This window comes from Aythya ferina, assembly GCF_964211825.1.
Source record: "Aythya ferina genome assembly, chromosome: Z".
Lineage (NCBI taxonomy): Eukaryota > Metazoa > Chordata > Aves > Anseriformes > Anatidae > Aythya > Aythya ferina.
This window is the reverse complement of record NC_140299.1, coordinates 722,421-742,858: the sequence shown is the minus strand read 5'-3', so window position 1 is coordinate 742,858 and position 20,438 is coordinate 722,421. Positions and strand designations below refer to the sequence as shown.

Sequence of the window (20,438 nt, the reverse complement as noted above, 5' to 3'; positions counted from 1 at the left end):
TGGCTGCTCCACTGGAACAGCTGCACAATCTGACCAGGTTAATTGTACAGGTTTCTGTCAAAGGGTGTATAAATATCTTTGTTGCCATTGTTGCAAAAATGATAATAACATTTTTGAGTAATAAGTTAGATTCACGTGTGCAGGACCTGCTTGAATGAGCTAGTTGACCTCATCGTGCAGGCTGCAGGGAAAAATATAAAAGGGGCAGGGGGGATGTGACTAGCATGGTGAGAGCAGAAAATAAGGATCTGGCTAGGAGTATCTGTGGGTCTAGTGGTGGTGGGTTGTTTCCAGATACCCCGTACAGCTGGCGGGCACTGTGTTGGCTTCCATAAACACCTTTCAGCCAGCTGCTGTCTGTTAGTACGCTGCCACCAGGCCAGGAGCAGCCAGTTTGAGGTAGGTGGCAGGAGGTTTCCAGGTGTGCTGAAGACACACGCTGGCCACACAGGCACTGCTGTCCTAGAGGCCCCAGCACCATGGGGGCTCCTGATCCCCGGAGGTCTGGGTGCTGGGCGTCTCTCCCACTGGCAGCACTGGACGACGTGCAGTTTGGGAGCAGGAACAGAAGCTGAAACAAGCTGAAAACAACAAGTGATAACTGCAGAAGTCACAGGGGAGGAGAAGGGTGGTGGTGGTGGTCCCCTGTGGTCGCATGTCCGCGTGGTCAGAGGGTGCCGACAGGCACGAGGGGCTCCCACTGACCCTGGCAGGGAGCTGAGCACAGGCAGGAGATCTTGTAGGCAGCTCCTGCTTTACTACACAACTGGTACTCCTAATAGTAAAATGGGATTTAAGACATGTGAACATTTACAGCATCCTTAGACTATGATAAATATCCCAGTCACACTATTAAACTAGTACAGCCGATAAATTAAAACATTCATCTCTCAACCATTACATTTTAATTTAATAAGCTATTAAAATATTGAATAGTTTCAAGAAAAGAGCTATTATCCTGTTGACAGATAAGATACTGATAGAGGTAGTCTTCTTTCTTCCTGATCCTTTAAAAGGCTTAATTTAACATATAAATGCAAGGGCAAGTGGAATTAACGCAAAAAATCTCCCTGTTTCTGTTGTACTTTTATAGTTATAAGTTATCTTAAAATTTTCTTAAATGACGAGTAATATTTCCTGTTACATGTAGTTATAGCCACAGTAAAAATGATCCAGCACCCCCCTGATATGATCATTCAGCCCAATGGAGATTTTCGTAAGATTTCAGCAAATCGTTGGATGTCTGGAGAGCCTCCAAGTGGAAGCATTTCAACGTAATCCTACCATTAATTCTTTTAATATCCTACTGCTCCTTTTGCTGCACGGCATTGCGTGCACACCTGTTGTGACTAAACCATTCAGGTGTCTGACTCGTTTCACTAGGTGTGCAGGTCCTTTTTTCTCGTGGCCTTTAATAAGGCATTGCCACAGCGTTGTGCCATGACAAATACTTGTTTGGTGCCTGTGCTGCACCCTTGAAGTGACGTCCCTGCTTTTAGTGGAACGGTAAAAGCCACAGCTGTGAGCAGTGGTGTGCTGGGTTAAAGCCCCAGATTATCTTCCCTCTCCTTTATTCATCTTTCTTTTGCTGTTGCACAAACGGAGCAGTCGTGCTCCTAATTGCATGACTCGGTCCTGATGGGTTGTGATGAAGTAAATCCGTCACCGTGCAGCATTTTTTATTGCATATGGTTATGGTTTTCCCATAAGTGGTGTTTTTTTTTTTATAGAAGATTGTCCTGCCTTTTAGCATCCTCTGTGCAAACTCATTTCTTATCAAAATAAGCTCTGCCCTCGCAGAGCTGCTTGGGACAGACATCAGGTTGGTGCTCATGCCCACACAGGAGCACCTTCAGGTTTGTTCTTCTCCAGCCCTCCTGCTGCTGCACGGCCCGTGTTGCTGCCATCAGTGTTAGTAGTGACATTGCAGCGTGGCTGTCCACGGGCACGAGTGGGAGAGGCTGGTGAGGGAGACAAGGTCAGGGAGACAGCACCACGCTTGTCTTTATCCTCATACACACTGGTTTCATTTGGAAAATGCGGGGAGAAGGATGCAAGCTCCAGCTCGTCCTTTAATTTGGAGGATTAGCTGGTACAAGCGATTGCAGCGCTGTTAATTTGGTTCCAGCAGGATTCCCCCCGCGTTAAATTGAGCTGTCTTTTGGCTGACTGAAGTTTCTCTGAAGAGCAGTAATGGAGCAGCACTCAGAGCAGGCTTTCCATTAAGATGCCAATGATGGATATGGAGGCACCAGCTAGGCTTGCAGAAATGACTCCGTAGTGTAGTCTAAATATATGCTGGCATATCATTCTCTATTGAACTCTACCATACAGAGGTTTAGAAAGGGAGGCAAAGGATTAAAATGTTTAAATCTAGGGGTGCTTGCAACAATACTGAGCTAACTAAATGAGAAAGAGCGGGGCTAAAGAGCTGACAACAGAACGTCAGTCTAAGGAGGAGATGGTTTGTATAAAATTAAGCTCAAAAATGTCTATTTCCTGGAAGCTTTTTTTTCCACAAATCCTCTGTTGTTACGGAGACTGATGGATTCTTCTCAAAGAGAAATCCTGACTCAGCTCTCTGTCTAAAGGGCCATTTAAATGCAGCAGGGAGAGAAATGCTGCGTGCTCCCACATCACAGCCGGTGTCTGCCGGGGGAGACCAGCCGACTGTGCCCACTCAGAAATGTAATAAAGGGGACATAAAACATCTCATGTAGAAACTTGGTTGTATTCTGTTTTACTCATGATGACAAGACGTGTATTTCTATGTAAGGTTGAAATAGCCTTACAAGTAGCCCCCTCCCCGTTCACCTGAGGCACCACGTTAACTGTGTCGGTGACTGCAGTTTGGCATGAAATGGTGAAAAATGGGAAAGCTCTCCCATGCTATTCACTGTTTAGGACATGCTATAGACCCTGTGGATACCTGTTTGCCCACAGCATTAGCCTTTTTCTCCCCTATTTTTCATGACTGGCTCTTGCCCTTCCTGTTCCCTAGCTGCTTCCCAACAGCTTTTGATTTTTTTTTCTAAGCACTCTTCCTTTTTTTTTTTTCTTAATAATAAATAAGAAGATCTTGCTGCTGTTACCATTAAGTAACAAACAAATAAGGTGTGTTGCTGCCCTGCCCACACGCTCTGTGACTGTGCAGGACATCATCCCTTGCCTACACGGGTTTTGTCTTTGCCTTGCCCTCCCGAGCTGGCGTTGCTCGCTGAGCTGCCGGCTCTTTCACAGCGGGCTCCTTCCCTTTGATCTGCCTCGAAGCCCAGCCACCGAGGTGCAGGCAGGGAGATGCAAGGGGGATGCTCCTGGAGCTCGGGAGCAAAGCTGGAAGCTGCAGGCCTGGGACCAGGGGCGTCTGCAGGGCGGGTGGTCCTCGGGGTGCGGGAGGGCAGGGGTGCAGAAGTGCCTCTGAGCTAGGTCGCCTTGCCCCTTCTCTTGCACAAAAATGAATGATTTTCATTTCCTTGTGTTTGTTTGTTTGTTAACACCGTGTTTGGTGCTGTTTGCCTTCCCAAATCCATCCTGCGCTGCAGAAACAAGTGTAGCAGCCCTGTAAGAGCAGTTGCTATGGCACTCTGGGAATCCCTACGAACAAGGAGATGGATCATTGCAAGATTTGCTGTCTGAAGCCATAAATGTGGTCAGCAGCATATTTTTACAGACCGATTCTAGCAAGCTCTGGCAGCTTTTGCTGTAGTAAAATTTAACTGAAAAATTAGAATTAAAATTTAAGTGGAAATGCAGGTGACAGTTTTCACGCGTCTGTACTTCCTTTGAGAAGATAGGCATAGATATCCCCAATTGTTTCAACTGGAAATAAGGATTCTGATTCTCTTGTGTTTCAAGATTGCAAAATCCAAGGAATTTCTCTATTTTTTGTGCTCGGATTGATAGCATACACTCACATCGAACTTTAAGGACTCTCACATGCTTCTCAGCTCCCTTTCACCTGAATATTGTTGTATTAGAGGTAGTTTGATGACTTGTCCTTTTTTTTTTCCTTTTTTTTCTTTTTAATTTACATATTTTTTTTCCCTTTGCTTCCTTGAACCTTTCTCATTTGACTTTCAAAGAAAAATGCTCTGAAATCGTTCAGGGTGTTGAGATTGTCTCATGTAACCCTTTGACATCCAGCATTATTGTGGTGTAGAGCTGTAAACAACGCTTGCACATGGACATTGCAGGAACTGGTGATTATTGCATAGATTATTCCCACACTCAACAGAATTGCTGTAACGCTGTTTAGTAAAAATAAAAAAATAAATCCGATAGGATTCTGCAGTAATGAGCCAAACATCAGTTGGGTTTGTTTGCTAAATGCCACATATGAATACTGGCAGCTGATGGATTTTGAAATCAAATCTCTGTTCCAGCACTAATGTTAATTACCCAATGGCATTGCAAATTAATTTGAACATCATGCAGACAGGTCAGATCTCACCTGTTACTTGTTATAATGTTCAATTCAGGTTCTACATGGTCAGCTATTACGAGCGGAGTCACAGAATAGCAGTTGGAGCTCGCCATGGTTCAGTGGCCCTCTACGACATCCGGACTGGGAAATGTCAGGTAAATAAATCATTGTGACTTCCTCCCCATAAAGTGTGGAAGTTATTGAAAGGAAAGAGCAGCAAGCTCTGCATCAGTTGACATGCTGAGCTGCTGGAACATTATGGATAATGCTAAGGGGATCAATAGTTTAATGAAGGACTCAAAGTATATAGAGCCCTACTGTCTTCATTCACTGGAACTGAATGGGTGCCACAGATGGGTTAATAATGAAAGCCTAAAGTTAGGTGATACCCTTGCTCTGAAAGAAATGAAAAATCTGATTTGAAAAGTTAAGCTTTATAGAAGCATGCTTATCTACGATAGAAGTCCCAAAGAAAATCTACTGGTTATTTCTTCCTAAAACTCCTCTCTGTGAAATGGCACGGTGCTTCCATCTGAGGTATTTCCACTTCCCTGATATTAAATAAGATACGTGTTCTCTTACCCCGCACCTAGGAGAGGATATGTGTGAGGATAACATTGAAATGAGCGCTTTGCTTGAATTTGCGTGGAATTACAAATGTTGAAGTAACAAAGCATTTTCAGAAAAGTTAATTGCTAGGACCCTTTATTATTCCTCGTGCTATGTGATCCACTCTTTTTCCTCATTGAATTTCAGTAGTCATGTAAAACTTGGATAAAATACCTGTATTTTGAATCTGCCTTATTAGTTGGTTTTGTCATTGTTGGCTGTTTTTTAGTGTTTTGGGGAGAGTTTTTGTTCAGTTGGTTTGAGGATTTTTTAAATGCAAATGTAATTGTTGGGTGCAAATATGTTTTTTTGTTTCTAAACTTGGACTAAAAGGACTAGTCCTTAGTCCTTCTAAAATGTGCATTATAGACAAGGTAGCATAGATTTCTTTCTGCTAAATCTGCAGTGTCACTTAGCACTTTGCTGGCAGAACTGTGTGCCAGCAAAGGTACACATGGCTGGTTCATTTTCTGTTCTGAAATTTTGATTATTTCCCAAAACTAGTAGCTAACAACGTTGTACGTTTTGGTATTTTTTGTTTAGACAGCTGTCTGTGGAAGCTGAGCTGGCCAAATTTATTTCATAATAGCTATATAATGCAGGCAAAGAGTATCAGTGGACTGTTCTATCTTGTTTTAGATCATTGTTTGGATCATGATTTATTAATTTAACTACAAAATTACTCCACAAGAACTGCTTTATATTGATATATCAGATGTCACTGAGCATTTTTGCTGCCTTGCAGTCCTGTCATCAGCACCTGGCCAAGATTATGCCTTGCTGCACACAGCTCTCTGCGTTCCCGTTTCCAAATATACATGTTGCATTACTTTTTCTCCCAGCTATTCACCAAGCAGCATGACAAAGCAGTTAGTTGCTGAACATCTCCTGCTGGCCATTAAGAGACACCGACCACAATTCCTTTCTGTGTGCATCATTGCACCGAAAATTGAGAGTGCAAAGTCCAGATAAGTCTGCGAAGTCTTGGCATCTCAAGCTAACAGCTAATTCCTGATCCTGCTGGAGAGGAGGGGGAAAAAAAGCACAACCATCCACATCCTCACATGTCTCTGTTTTCAGAGCACCAGGAGATGGGTGACAAAGCCCATTCTTCCATTTAGCATCAGTACTTAAAAATGCAAGGCTGGTAGCACTGGTTAACTTTGTCTCATTCATACTTCATCTACTGAACTGGCTCCAAGGTGAACAGAGGTGTTTGATAGCATGTGGAGTAATTAGGAACGTTCTTTCTTGGCAGTGTGAATTCCAGATAGCTCTGTAAAGCGTTTTACACAATCTGGCAGTCTACAGGAGTTTTGCAGAAGACCAGAGTTCTTTTAAACTGGATTCTGTGTAATGACCACCAGCTCTCGTAAAGGTGATTGTCTTGATGGTTGCAACACTTTTATCTGATTTAGTGTCACTTCCGTGTTAGTTGGCCTTCTTTTGTGTTTGGTTCCCGGAACTAACTCCAGATTTCTGCCAGTAAATTGTCTGAATAATTCACTGCCTTAATTTGATGTGTTAGTGAATATTCGCAGTACTTGTTTTCTTACTTTCTTAGTAAGCTACCATGTAAGGTGTGGAGGGCAGAAGAGGGTATGAAAGGAAAATTTGAACAGGATTCTTTGCAGATTTTATTATTCATAAGGTCAGAGAAATCTGTTGAGGGCCACATATATTATTAGGGGGCAACGCCATCTATTGGATACAGATTTCTTATTCCAAACCCAATCGTTTAAGTTATTTCTCACAGTTACAGATTTCAGGCTGCTCAGAAGACAGGAGATAAATTTAGGATTGTGTAGAAGATAATGTTGCAAAAAGCTCAACAATCTTTTGTTTTTACAAAAAGTTAAGCTTTTCAAAGTGCTTATCAAAATATTTTAATTGCTTAGGTATGCTTAAATTGAGCATGACTTAGAACAGTTATGTGGGAAGTGCCTTTTGGAATCAGGGTCCTGCTGTAAGGCAGAGCAAGAAGTCAGTCAGTCCACCCTGCTGTCTATCTTAAGGTCATTTTGTTTTTCCGTTTATAATGTTTATTGAAAGACAGTAATTACCAGAAGTTACAGGATTTTTTTTAAAGGCTTAATATTTGCTATTTATTTAAAAAAAAAAAAAAAAGTCTTTGAATTTTCTTTTTCTGAAGCTGTAAAAATAATTTTGTATTTAGTAAATATGTTAGTGTTTTGAAAGTTTTGAAATTACCTCATGGTAATTCACATGTAACCCATTTTTAATCAGGGATAGGAAGATGTGGGAGCAGCTCACTTTTCCCCTGACTTGCACTCATCATTAAAGGTGTACGTTAACTGAGCTTGGAGCCGAGATAAGCACAGGGGGAGAACAAGATGCAAGCATTGCAGGTGGGACCTCCTGGGGACGCGAAGGCCTGCTCCTGCTGCAGCAGGTAGGAAGGGCTGGAGCAAACTGGCCTTCTTGGCACCCAGTGCTCCGAGTGAAAGTCGGTTCCAGAATACCGACGGGTTAAAATATCAAGGGTTAGAAATCTGTTCTTCTATTCCCACCCCAGTGTAGGTATGGTTACTTAAGCCTCTGTACCAACATTGACCTTTAGTTTAAATAACCATTTCCTCTCCTTGGGTTTTGCTCTCCGGTATGTGCAGGCAGCCTTTGTTCTGTAAGGGGAGAAGAGCAGAGGGCTTTAAAACTCCATCACCAGAATGTTCTCTCCATTTTTCTTCATCATCCTTAGGCAAAATATTCATTTTTTGTTTATTCCAGTCTTACTGCTTAGCTTCCCCAAATCTTTCTTTCTCACCTTTGTGGAAGCACACACATGCAGAGCTTTTACAAGCCTTCCATGTGAATGTTTTTCAAAACAACACCCCATGTTATGTCTCACGCTTCTGGCACATGCCTGGTATGCCTGTGTGTGAAGAGGAGCTTCCCCTTCTTTTTAGTTTCTTTACTTATTCCTAGTACGTTTTGCCACGTTTTGTTTTCAAGTCCCGGAGGTAACTCCTCTCAGCTCAGGGCGTAGATCTCGGGTGGCCCTAACAGCTGGGGCTCAGGAACCTGCGGGTGGAAGAAGTGAATCTTTGAGCTCCCCGTAGCACCGAAGCCGACCTAAAACACCGCTCATTGCCTTCTGCAGCAGTTCCAGCAGGCACCAGCAGCCGTGAGTGCTGCAGAGCGCTCAGCAGTCACAGCTCGCTGTCGATGAGAGGATTTCAGTTGCAGCCCCAAGCCTGGCTCACGCCGGGAGGCCTGCAGGCGGTCTGCTTCCTCCTCAGCAGCCGAGGGCATGCGGCTGATGCCTGGCCTCACCAAACCTACTGCTGGGTTGTCGTTGCCAGCAGCATTGTCAGCATTTCCCCCATCTCCGTGCCATCATGTCGTAGTGCTCCATGCCCGGTGCTCTCACAGGGCCTGGTCCTGGGTTGCTGCCTCAGCCCCTCATCCCCGGCAGCGTCGGGAAAGCTCTGGGAGAGCAGCAGCAGGACCAGGCGATGCTGCTGACACCTACACAGCAATGAATCCGGTACATCACAGCATATAAACGCATCCTAACTCCAGCACAGCGCTGAGATCCGCTCCCCACACGTCTCCTGATCTCGCTGGGGGATCTCTCGCGGCCGCGGAGCTGCAGGGGCTGAGGCGGGCGCCGTGCCGGGAAGCCCCTCGGCCAGCGGGGCCGCAGCACGCGTCTGCTCGCCCCCGCCTGCTGCTGATGTCCACGCTGAATAATTCATGAAAATATAATCCGATAACTTACTGCTGCGCATACTGAAATAGTTACGGTGATGAAAATAAGGCTGAAGAGGTTGTTTCTTCGTTTCAGCCAGCCACGCTAAAAATAATAATCATCGTTGCTTTTAAATCCGGTTGATGGCAAGATCCGAGGAGCGTGGCTTTTTTGTATCACTGTCACAGAATTAACACAGTTTACGCTTTGTAGAAAATTTCATAGTAATTATCATCAGCAGAACAAACTGCTATCCCAAATATGTGCCCTGCTAAATGTGGTTATTTTATTTTTTACACTATAGGTGAAATAGGGCAGGAATTTTATCATCTCCTTGAAGAAAAAAGGCAGGCTTTTTAGCTGTAATAATGGAAAACAGAAGCATTTCATGTTTTGTTTTGTTGTTGTTTTTTTTTCCTTCCAGCATGTTTTTATTTTGTTTTCAAGAAAGATGGTTGTACATACCGACTGAGAAATTACATCTAATGATTAATAGAATGATGGATGTCAAGAATCACCTTTTTGAACAAATAATAAATCAACATTTATATATGATACTTCTTTTTCCCGAGAAATTTACAATATTAGTATCACTTATTTAACAAAGTGTCAATTATTAATACTACCAGTAAAATGTTGCCTCAAAGCCAGTTATCTGCATTTCAGTATTTTGCGTTTGGTTTGCATCATTGTTATTGCAGATACGGATGCCTCTATTAACGTGTGATTTCTGCTTAATAATTTAAAAGATACATTATTAATTATCATACTTCAATTTTTTAAACTGTTCTACATTAAACTCTCATGTTCCAGTATCTATCTTATTCATTTCAGGAGGCTTGGATTTTAGTTTATTGCTAAGGCGTTGAATTGAAATGAAAATTGCAGGCACGTTTTGTTGTATCGTGAGCTTTCCAAATACGTATTTTTCGGTATCTATTTTTTTCTATAATTTAATATAGAGATTGGTCTCTCTCTCTCCCTCTCTCATTAAATTATTTATTAAACATTTTCTGAGCATTACTGTATATTCCCAACGCCTGACGTTAGGGCAACACGAAGTTTGCATTAATTTGGTTTTTAGGGTGCCTCGCTGCCCTAGCAGCAGCTCGTTGTGGGGAGCGGGGCCGGGCAGTGTCCTTCCCATGGCTGTATTGATTTGCCCTTCAGCTGTTTGCAGTGCATAGAGAACCCAGGGCCTTGTTGTTGATTATCTACACAATGTCTCGGTGAACATTATTGACCCATTGCCGCTTACTGCCTATGGCTCTTGATTTTTCACACCGTCTCCATGACACTCATAATAAAACATACTATCTTATTGCTACCCAACTCTGGAAGCCAACTGCTCTACCCTTAGAACAACAGCTGCCGCTCTAGAGAGCGTTTTATTTTATGTGGGGCGAAGAGTTGTGGTGATTTTAGGATTGTCTTTGTGCTCTGCTTCGAGGGGGACCCGTGTGTGGTGGCTGAGCTCCATCCTGCCAGGCGGCCGTTTACGCACAGAAAAAGCAGCTCGTTTGTTCCTGCATCTGGCATTGCACATCTCAGAGACAGGTTACGTGAGGCTGTATGAAAACTGCTCTTAATATGTTTGAATAATCAAAAAAAAAATGCCGGGAGGGTTTAAAAATATATATTATTATGAAAAGTGAGATGATACAAAACGTCAGGATTGCTTTTGAAATTTAAAATGCTGACATTAAATTCCAAACTAATTATGACAAATAGAAATATCAATCAGTTCAGCGTTTTAGCTAGTAAGTTACCAGATTTTTCCAAATTCATTAAATTACATTTTACTCTAAAATGGCTGTATCTTGGAGGAGATTATGGGGGTAAACACTTTGTAGCAGTGTCATCTGTTACAATAATATTATTTTACTTCAGATTATTGCTAATTGCCATTATGAGGGGATGTCTTTAATTTTGCATAAATAAAACTACCGAACAATAAAGTATTAAAATGCTTTAAGTTTAAATTATTTAAAACAGCTAAACTTTGGCATATTTTCAGAAAGAAATGTAGTCAGTTTTTACTGTTGAATCCATTCAGCATTTTCCCTAGCTGGAGAATTAGTGGGTTTGTGATGAGAATATTTTTAAATCCTTCAAAAATGCTTTTTTTCTGAGATAGATGATAGGATGTAAAGGATCTGGAGCAGGACCGAAGTTTTTCTGTCTTGCAGTGTGATGAGCTGCCTTCTGGGGGATGCAGAGCACCCTCGGCACCTAGGGGAGACCCAGCTTCCTTGTAAGAGCAGGTATTTTATTTTTTTTTAATAGTGCCTAGTACCACATCCATCAGCGTGGCATCAGCGGTCTCCAGAGCTGCATTTAGTATTTCAGCGTGTATTCATCACCAGCGATGTCTCTCTCAGGAAAGCGAGGTTGGAAGTGGAGGGAGCTGAGTGACGGATGGCTTCTGGGGTGGGAAGGGGGCGAAACCTGGAGGGGTCCCTGCCACCACCAGGCCTGGCCTCCTGCATGAGGCAATGCTTCTCAGAAGTCTCTCCCCGGGAGGGTTTTGACTTCTGTAATCAAATATGAATTTCAGTAAGCTAGCTGGATACTACCTCTTTTGTATAAAACTGCGTTGTTGACAGTGATTATACTATATAAATATTTCAGTAGTATCAATTTCGTATGAAACATTCCTCTCCTTGGGGAGGTTTACATCAAGCAGGTAAGCTTTGTAGTTAATATTACAGCTAATAACACGAGCTTTGCCCTGCTCTGCAACATCCATGTTGTTCTATCACTTGGTAGCAGCCTACTACTTGTAGTAGCTTGCTAACAGCCTTCCTACTGGGGCCAAGTGCAGGATGAGCTACGATGCAGTGCAGGCAGACGGGCCAGGTGCCTCTGGTGCAAGTGAAGAGGACAAAAACCCTTCCCACTGCTGAGGAGCTCTAAACCTCCCTGAGCAGAGCATGAAGACACACAGTCACAGGGCGGTTTGGGTTGAGGTGCTGGACGTGTCCCATGGGACGTGCAACGGTGGCCTGGAGATGTATGACCAATTTTTCAGAAGTAATACTGAACGGTATTGCCAGTTCTCACAAAATTTGTTGAAGTTTTGTGAAGGCTTTTAAAGTATTTACTTATGCAGCTGTCTAATCAAAATGCCAGACAGCTTTTGCGCTACTTGCTCAGTCTGACCATTAGCAAGCTTCCACAGTTTTCCTAAATGCATTCAGCAGCCAAAAGAGCTGATCAAGGGCTTTTGTTTGCTTTTCGTAGTTGTTTGTGTGTGTGTGTTAAGGTAGTGACTCTAAACACACCTGCAATTTTGTGCTTACAAGGGGTTTGTCTGGTGCAGCTTCTATTTCCATACCCTATCTAAACACTGTTCTGGCCGAGAAAATTTGAAATGGTCATTCTTGAAATTCACATTCTGCTTGCTCATGCGAATTTTGACAAATTTCCTCAAATTTCCATTTCTAGAGAACCCATAGCTATTTAGCTGTTTCCCATAGCTAAAAGGGGAAATACATGGCTGAAATCAACTCTACATTTTTCACAGTGAGGTTATATTCAGGTTGGAGATTACTCAAGCTGTTCTGAAAACTGAAAATCCCAAACAAAAACTGTTTACAGCCTTATTCTTGGCCTTAATTCTGTTTTGGAAAAAAAAAATCATAAAAAAGGGATGAATAAAAATAACAATTCTAAAAGAAAGGCTGCTAAGTAATTAGGGTAATGTAGGTATATCGTGTTTTTGTTTTTGTTTTTTTTCCTTTAATTGTATAATCTCATCCCAGATTTATTCTGGATAATAGGGAGCTACCTACATTTAAATAGGCAAATACTTGCTGGAAATGATTCTGTTATTTCTGCGGTTCTGTTCATTGTTATGCAGAGATTGTCCTTTTTAGGCTGACCTTTTATTTGTACAGCTTTAAGACCGAGCGTGGTTCTTGGTTGTTGGAGCACAAGGGTGTGTATATAACAATCCATGAAACACGGTCGCTGTAGCTCTTTGTCTGCTGACTTGCTCAGTAACAAAAAGATGGTGTGAAGTTGCTATCCACGGAAAGCAGGCTGTTTCAGGGGTTGTTTTTTTTGAACAGTCAAAGCTTTTTAAGTGTATGCAGAGCTTCCTTTAACTGAGTCATAGTTATCAGGTATTGCAAAGGTTAAGCTTTATCAGCTGCACAAAAAAAAAGGTTGAGGTTTCATCAAAAACTTCCATCCTCACAACCTGTCGACCACAATTTGATGATGATTATTGATTATTTCACAGCCTTTCACTCACTCTGGCACTGCGGCCAGCCTTGATATACAGATAGGGCTTCAGTCCAGCTAAAATAAGACTCCATCTTGATAATGGACTGAGATGAGATACTGTTATTTGATAAAGATAATTGATGTTTCACAGTGAATTGGAAAACAGTTCTGAGTGCGTCAGATCTGTGGCTGCTCCATCTGCAAATGTGGCCATTGTTTACAAAACATAGCAAAAGCCATACAGGCAGGGCACTCGGTGACAGCGGGACTGCACAAAACGCAGCATTTTAGGGTGGGTGGCAGTTTCCAGCCAAAAATAAAACACTTCAACTAAGAAGCCCGATTTGTAATCTTGCAGTCAGGATGAAGGTTTTTGAACGTGTATGTAGCCTACTTCTGATGAGACAGCCTGGAAATCTTGTTCCTTCTGCTTGGGATGTGCTTGGTAATTTATTTCAGGTGAATTAACATCATAAAGTGTTTTTTTTTTAATATACATACGTGACATTTGAATTAGGCAAAATGCTACATGAAGAAGATGACATTTGTCAAGGGAGAATAAGGCATAGTATACGTGTAGATTTCTTCATTCTCCTCGAGTTTTAGCTCCCTAATTTAGGACATAATGCATGCTTATGGCCTTCCAGAGATGCCTTTGTTGACTGCACATTCTCAGCCTCTGGTTTTGAATTGATTAAGGTATCACTCGTTGCAAGTTCTGTTCACCAAGTTCTTTTAGTCCTATTATAACCTTTGTAACCTCTAATTAAGCAATAGGAGATGGCAGGGAGTGGGGTTATCATGAGATAATGACACCCCAAGTGTGTTATGTGGCACAAGGTTCATCTGTGTGCTGCTAATCCTCTGGGGGAGTGATTATCTAATGATAAACGTACCACATTGCAGCTCATTGATACCGCGCCACTGTGCTCATGCCACTGTCGTCCTGACTGAATTACACTTCCCATTCCAAACGTCATTTTTTTCCATTGATTTTACAAACTGACAATTTTGAGGGTTTCTGAAGTGACTTACATACTGTGCAAAGTCATGACCCTGGAGTCATACTTTTTTTTTTTTTTTTAATATATTTATGAAGAATATGAGAAAAAAGCATGCTATTTTTTGGTAGACTAAGAGCGGTCTCAGCAGGTTGGGTGCAATTAAAACCAAAGTTATCACCAGTATGCAACTGCGGTTCAACTTTTTCTTTCTTTAGAAGTGCATTACTATAGAAAAGAATGATGCTGTGTTCCTTTTTTCCCCCAAACTGAACACTAAATCAGTGGTAACAGACTGCAGAGATACATTTCAAGTAACTAGATTTTAGAATACGTGATTGTTATTGACTTTGGAATGATGGGAAAATATGAATGTCTGAAAGTTGCTTAATAATATTTTGCTCCTTGGAGTCTCTATCGCTATTTCAGAGCCAAAGCAGACTTAGAGTCACTGTTCATTAATTACAACCCTGATAACTCATATAAGTATTAACTCACCTGCATTCTTACTTTGGAGGCTGTTTTTTTTTTTTCCTCCTTATGTGGGTAAGCAGCAGGCATTTCATCGAGTTTGTGTAAGGTACCTGCCTCAGAAGGATTCGTGCTGTCACTCATGAGACTTCTGAGAACATCTCTGCCCTTGACTGTAGGTGGCATCCAGAAACTTGGGGTCGATCTAATTATCTCTGTTTAAAGTTGCCAGGAAAATCCTTGCTGGGTCACAGAGACCAGTCCAAAATCGCCCAGTTCATTCATACCAACAAGCTGTTTGGTTGTATTTTGTTTAAAAACCTAAGTCTTAGAGTGTTGGGTGGAGAGGACAGGCTGTGACAGTGAGTGCTTTTCGTTGTGCGCTCTTCTTTCCGGCGTTGGGAAGCACAGGAATGCAGAGGGAGCACATTTCCAGCTGGTCCATTGCTGTGGTGATGGCTGTATATTTTGATGTGTGATTTCTGAAAACTTTGCTACCATAAAGAAACCTTCTGTTTCGGTGACACCTTCGTTCCCGGTCCGGACACCGGCTGGTGCTTGTGGCCAGCTCTGTGTTAGCTGCGAACAGAGAGTGGTTTGGGAAAAGGCATGCAGGGAAAAGCACACAGTACGGGCAAGAAAACTGTAAACTGGTCTATTTCCATCGATTAAATCTTGCTTTCCCTTATAAATATTTACAATTGTATGTATAGAGATACTTGTAATTAATCATCACAGGCTGGTGTTGAAGTGAGCCCTGCAACCCAGCTGCAGACCTGCAGCAGAGCCATAAAGGGCTGGCCACGAAAACAAGCAGCTCATGTCGCTGGACGATCTCATTCTGTAGGTTTCCATTCCCTGTCCAGCCAGGCAGCCCTCTGCAAGCACTCCAGCTGTGCCCCCGCGGGGCTGAGCCCTGGGCAGGGGTCCCTGCAGCATCACATCGCAGCCCTGGCGGCTCTGTGGGGATGCAGATGGGAGCTTGTGTGCGTGAGAGCCGTGTCTCTTACAGCAGGAGGTTAAAGGGAAGCCTGACTTCTGCTTGGGTTTATTTCAAAGCAAAATGTTTCTAAACATCAGCTCGAATCGATGCTGTTTGGTCTGGGTGCTCCGTTTGGCTCACTGCAGAATTAAAGCCGTGGCTTCGACAGGCAGAGCAGTAATTGGATTGTGCATAATATTGTTTTATTTCGGTACCTAGATGCCTTTGCAATTTTTTAATTCTTATACGAGGCAGAAAATTGTTTAATATTATATTTGGAATGAATAGTTGCTGATGCCTAATGGCTTGCTTTAGTTAAGTTTGCTGGGTAAATAAAAGGCAGCGCTCTGGATTGCAGTGTTTTATAGGCAGGAAGGGAGGGAGAGCCATCCTGCAGCCTGAACATGTGCGTGCATTCGCTGACACTGTCACGCTGACGAGTTCAGATGAGCCCGGAAAACTTGTTAGTAGGAACACGCATTCTCAAATTGCAGATAAAAGATAATTACCGAGCATAGCCTTTTAATTTTGCAGGCCAAAACCCTTTTCTCAGTGGAGGCAGGAAGGGGAGGGAGTGGAAGCCGTCAGGCTGCGCAGCAGATCGCATTGTGCTGGAATAGGCACGTCGCACGTGTGCACCTAGTGCCGTGTACCTGGGCTCTGAAAACACACCCGTGTGGCCTGGCACGGCCACGAGCAGCCACGGCAGTGTGCGAGGGGGACTGGGAGTGCTCGACGACGCCTGGCTTAGTTTATAATCGGACTCACAAAAGCCGTGGCGAGGTTCACAAGGGAAAATCCATAGTAATGTAATACCAGGTAGTAATAAGTGCACTGCTGGCAAGTGGGGCAGAAATTTAAGGGGACATGCTTCAACTACAGCGGGACTTAAACGTACTTAACATTTTCACGTTCTTGTTGGTACAGCTGGCTTGTTCGAATGCAAGCCCTGCTCTTTTGTTCCTCTTACATTTTATTTCCAGCGTCAGGGAGCATTGCAGGGGAAGGAAACCGTCATGCTATCCTCTGTGTTACAGACACGTTTTCCCCACAGGCTGCAGCAGTTTTACCCTGAGCTGATCTTTCTAAACCTGCCTAATAGAGTTGAGGGATTTTACTCATTTTCATTATGACAGGAGACGGTCTCAGCCTATTAACAGCAAATCCAGCTACCTGAGGGATGCAATAACAAAATAAACATTTTTTTTTTCAAGTTTCTCAAATGGCTTTTAAAAACAGTGTTTAATTATGCTGGTGGTAATTTAGCAGTGTGTTTTATGAGAATAGACTGTGCTGATACTCTTCTGCATGGGAAGCTGGTGAGGGTTTATCCAAGGCATGAATTTACAGCACAGTAACTCCACTGCATTAACTCTCCGCTTGGACATTGTTGATCAGCACCAAGTTGCCTCTGTGCATCACAGATAAATCTGCTTTGCACATATAAATATATTCATTAAGCTACAAGTAAAAAATGCAAACAGAGAGGCCTCACATTACAGCCTGCTAAGTGCACCATAAATTCATGCCGTAACTCCACTCTAACTTTGTAGCTTTGTAGCCAGGCAAAGTAATGAGGCCTCAGGAATCACAGAATTTGCTTTTTAGGTCACGGCGATCAGCAATACTAATTTTTCAAGAGTCATTTTTGTGTCTTTCTGTACTCTTTTCTAGTTGGGTTGGAGAGTGATTTAAAGGAGCTTGCATATTCTGCCTTTGGAGACATCTGGAGTTTACAAATACAGGAACATCTTGTTGGGAGAGGAAAGGCAGGGATGGACGTTAAGAGAGGACTGTAAATCCAAGAGCAGAAATCAGGAGAGCTTTCGAATAATCAAAGTTAGTAAAAATTAAATAAGAAATTGATTCAACACTAGCTTTTTGCTTAACTCTTATGCCTCAGCTGTTGGGTTCCAAAGTGGGGAGTCGACAATGTAATCAATTCCACTAAGGATTTTTTTTCCCTTTTTGAAGTGATACAATTCAGTCTACAAAAGTCAAATAGACTGGAAAAAGATATTAAATTTACCAACCATCCTCTGAGGCCACAAACCCCACGTTGAGTTTAGAGATTTGTTAAAACACTGAGTTAGTTGCATCTCTAGAAGCAGCAGCAGAAGGAAAGTATGCATAAAAATTTTACACCGAAAAATTTTACACTTTATTTTCTTTCTGTAAAGAAAATAAAGTTTATAAATTTATGTCTAATTTAGCTGTTCCATCCTACTCAGACATTAAAAGTCTAAAGGCTGAAGTCAGCCACAGCTCGGTCCCATCAGCAGCATCTTTTGTAAACAATACACGTGGTTGGAAGGTCTCATCCTAGCCTAGGATGTAAGCAAATTTTAATCTGTCTACCCTGGCCTAATGTGTTTTTGTTTTGTTTTTTTTTTCTGCCTTTTGATTTTGCCTGACCACAACATTCATGCTTGAAAACAAGCATAGCCATTGTACTGTCCTCAAAAGATAAAATAGGAAAATTGCAATTTGAGCATATTAGTACGCGTGTTTTAACAAAGTCTGCAGCCAGGACTTTGCAGCTAGTAGCAAGAGGGCAAAAAATGCTCAAAATGCATTAAATGGTCATGGTCAAACTGAGGTTTCCCCGTTTAGGGTTGCCTGTGACCAGCAAACACATATTTGAACATGACTCACCGTAGATATACGGAACTGTTTAATACCGTGTTGCAAACGCATTTTTTAACTGACCTCTTTCTCCAATCTAGACGTGACCTTCCAAATTTCCACTTGTTTTGAGAATCTTGATTTTGACGCTTTTGACTCTGGAAGAAAATGAGAATGGTAAAGATGGAACGAAAGCAGCTTCCCAGAGCTCTGCGATAGGTTGCAATTTGCCCAGGAACTGATAAAGATCTGGAAACACAGTCAGAAAATTAGAGTGAGGAGCAGCAAGAATCAGAAGGCTGCTTTCAAAAATCCTGGTGCGAGTTCCTTTTTTCCTCAGACTCTGCATGGCAGAAGGCACTTCTGGAAGGATAATTAAGTCCCCAGACCCTAGCGTTTTGGCAGGATATGCTGATCTTGTTAGCTTTTCCTACTCCATTTGAGTTGCTGAACACTTTAAACAAAAGTCTCAGGTCACTTGGGAACTATGGATTTGTGTGCTCTGCGAGTACATTGAAGGCTGTGAAGTCAAAGGTTAAAAATATTGCAGCGCTCCAAATATGAATGTGATATCTAAGCAGTTCTCTGTAAAACTTCGGTGAGTGGAGCTGGAAGGGAAGAGGCACGCCCTAACCGAGCTGTTTAAGGACAAGCACTGCGTGCCGAGCCCCAAGTCCCATCGTTAGCAGGGCTCCAGAAGATATTTCAGCCCAACGCTGCCTTAGCAAGGAGCACTGTGACTAGAACAAGTGGGGGATTTATGGGAACATCGTGCCTGCTCGAAAACCTAGTGACAGCTGCTCGAATAGGAAATGTGCAAAATCTGGCTCGCTGACACCACGTCTGGCGTGTCACCTACGGAGCGCTAGGGGCTGGAGATGCTGCGTGCCCCAGCCGCTGCCCCTCCAGTTACAAACCCATTTATACAGCTGTTCGCTTCAGGGCTGTGAGTTGCGTTTTGCACGTTGGTTAGGTGAAGTCCACGTAATAAATGGCAAATCTGTTCCATGCTGTGACTTTCTGGAAAGCATTCAGTATTTTTTCTCCATGAGAAGTGCTCTCTGGCACTGGGACATCAGCTCAAACTTCCTCGCATCTATTGAGCCTCAGCCTTGAGGGACTTGAGGTTTGAGATCTAAAACTTTACAGGGCTTCACAGCAGCGAGCATGTGCAAGTCAAGAGGCCTGGTATTTAGCCAGTATAATCTCTTTTCTAGGTTCCTATCTATATTTTGTATTTTTTTCCACAGACTGCTTGTAATTGATAATATACCTCTTTGAAGTAAGGATTTAAAATAATGTTTCATCTCACAAAATGCTATTAACCTGGAGAAAATATTGAGCACTTTCTTCTCCCGTTTTCATTGGTATTCCGAGCATAATCACAATTCTTATGTAAATTATTTTCCTGGAAGTTACAGCATAAAGTTCAGCCGATGAGCTGTTGAAAGCTCTTTTACAAGAATAATCGCCATGGAGATAAAAATTTCAATAACAATGCTGAGTGATCTGACACATCCTCTTGCAAATGCTCTGAGATGCTACTGCATTGCCACCAACCTCTCGTGAAACCACCATGGCATTGGTTTCACAGTGTGCCCTGTGGGTTTTGATGGTGCCACATGAAACTCTCGAATTGAGAAGCACATTCCTGAAGTGAGAGCAGAAACTCAGTGTTTGCGGTTATCTGGGTGTTTGGGGAGGGGGCTGGATGGATCTGGGGGAGCCCCGTGCGTGTGCTGATCACAGTCACAGTTTCAGGGGATGCAAGGCTCGCTCTGGGCTCTTCTACAGAGCCGGTGAAATGGTCAGGCTGCACATTTTGGAACCGTTTCTCAACCATCCTGTAACACTTGGATGGGTGCAGCTGTCATCTAATTTTTTCTGGATTAAGTTCGGTCAAGAAAGAAGCTGCCTCATTTTCTGGTTGTCATTTGCCCAGGAAGTAAAAGCAAATTGTAATGAGGGAATCACAGCAGGAGAACCTCCTAACAAATGAGAAGCATATATTGACTGACAGCCGGCATGCCATTTCGGTGATAAATGTATTTTTATACACTGCTGTTCAAGGTCACTTTCTGCTCTCGTTGCATGCTGCCTGTCAGATCATGCCAGTCACATTTTCATACTGAGTAATAGTAATGGTTGATGCAAAATTCTATTAGTGTAAGATTAAAAATTAAGTTATATACGTTATTAAGTTAAACATTTTAATATATGTGCTTTGACTTTATCTGGATGCTATTGAGAAGCCACTTGAAGGACAGGAAGAAAAATTAATTTGAAGATTTAAATATACTTTTTCTCAGTATAGTCCTGAAATTTTTACTGCAATTGCTATTATTACTTGAAAGAACACGGAAATTTAATTATTAGAAATACTGG

The 20,438-nt window shown here is 42.5% G+C and overlaps 1 protein-coding gene across 3 annotated transcripts in view; it reads left to right on the top strand.

Annotated features, from left to right (window-relative positions):
• LOC311426859 (WD repeat-containing protein 7) overlaps positions 1-20,438 on the top strand; it is a 97,794-nt gene that overhangs the window by 69,420 nt on the left and 7,936 nt on the right. For all 3 annotated transcript variants that reach the window (XM_084503585.1, XM_084503586.1, XM_084503584.1), the window contains one exon: positions 4,479-4,578. In XM_084503585.1, the coding sequence (XP_084359711.1) occupies positions 4,479-4,578 (100 nt within the window). The remainder of the gene's footprint in view (positions 1-4,478; positions 4,579-20,438) is intronic.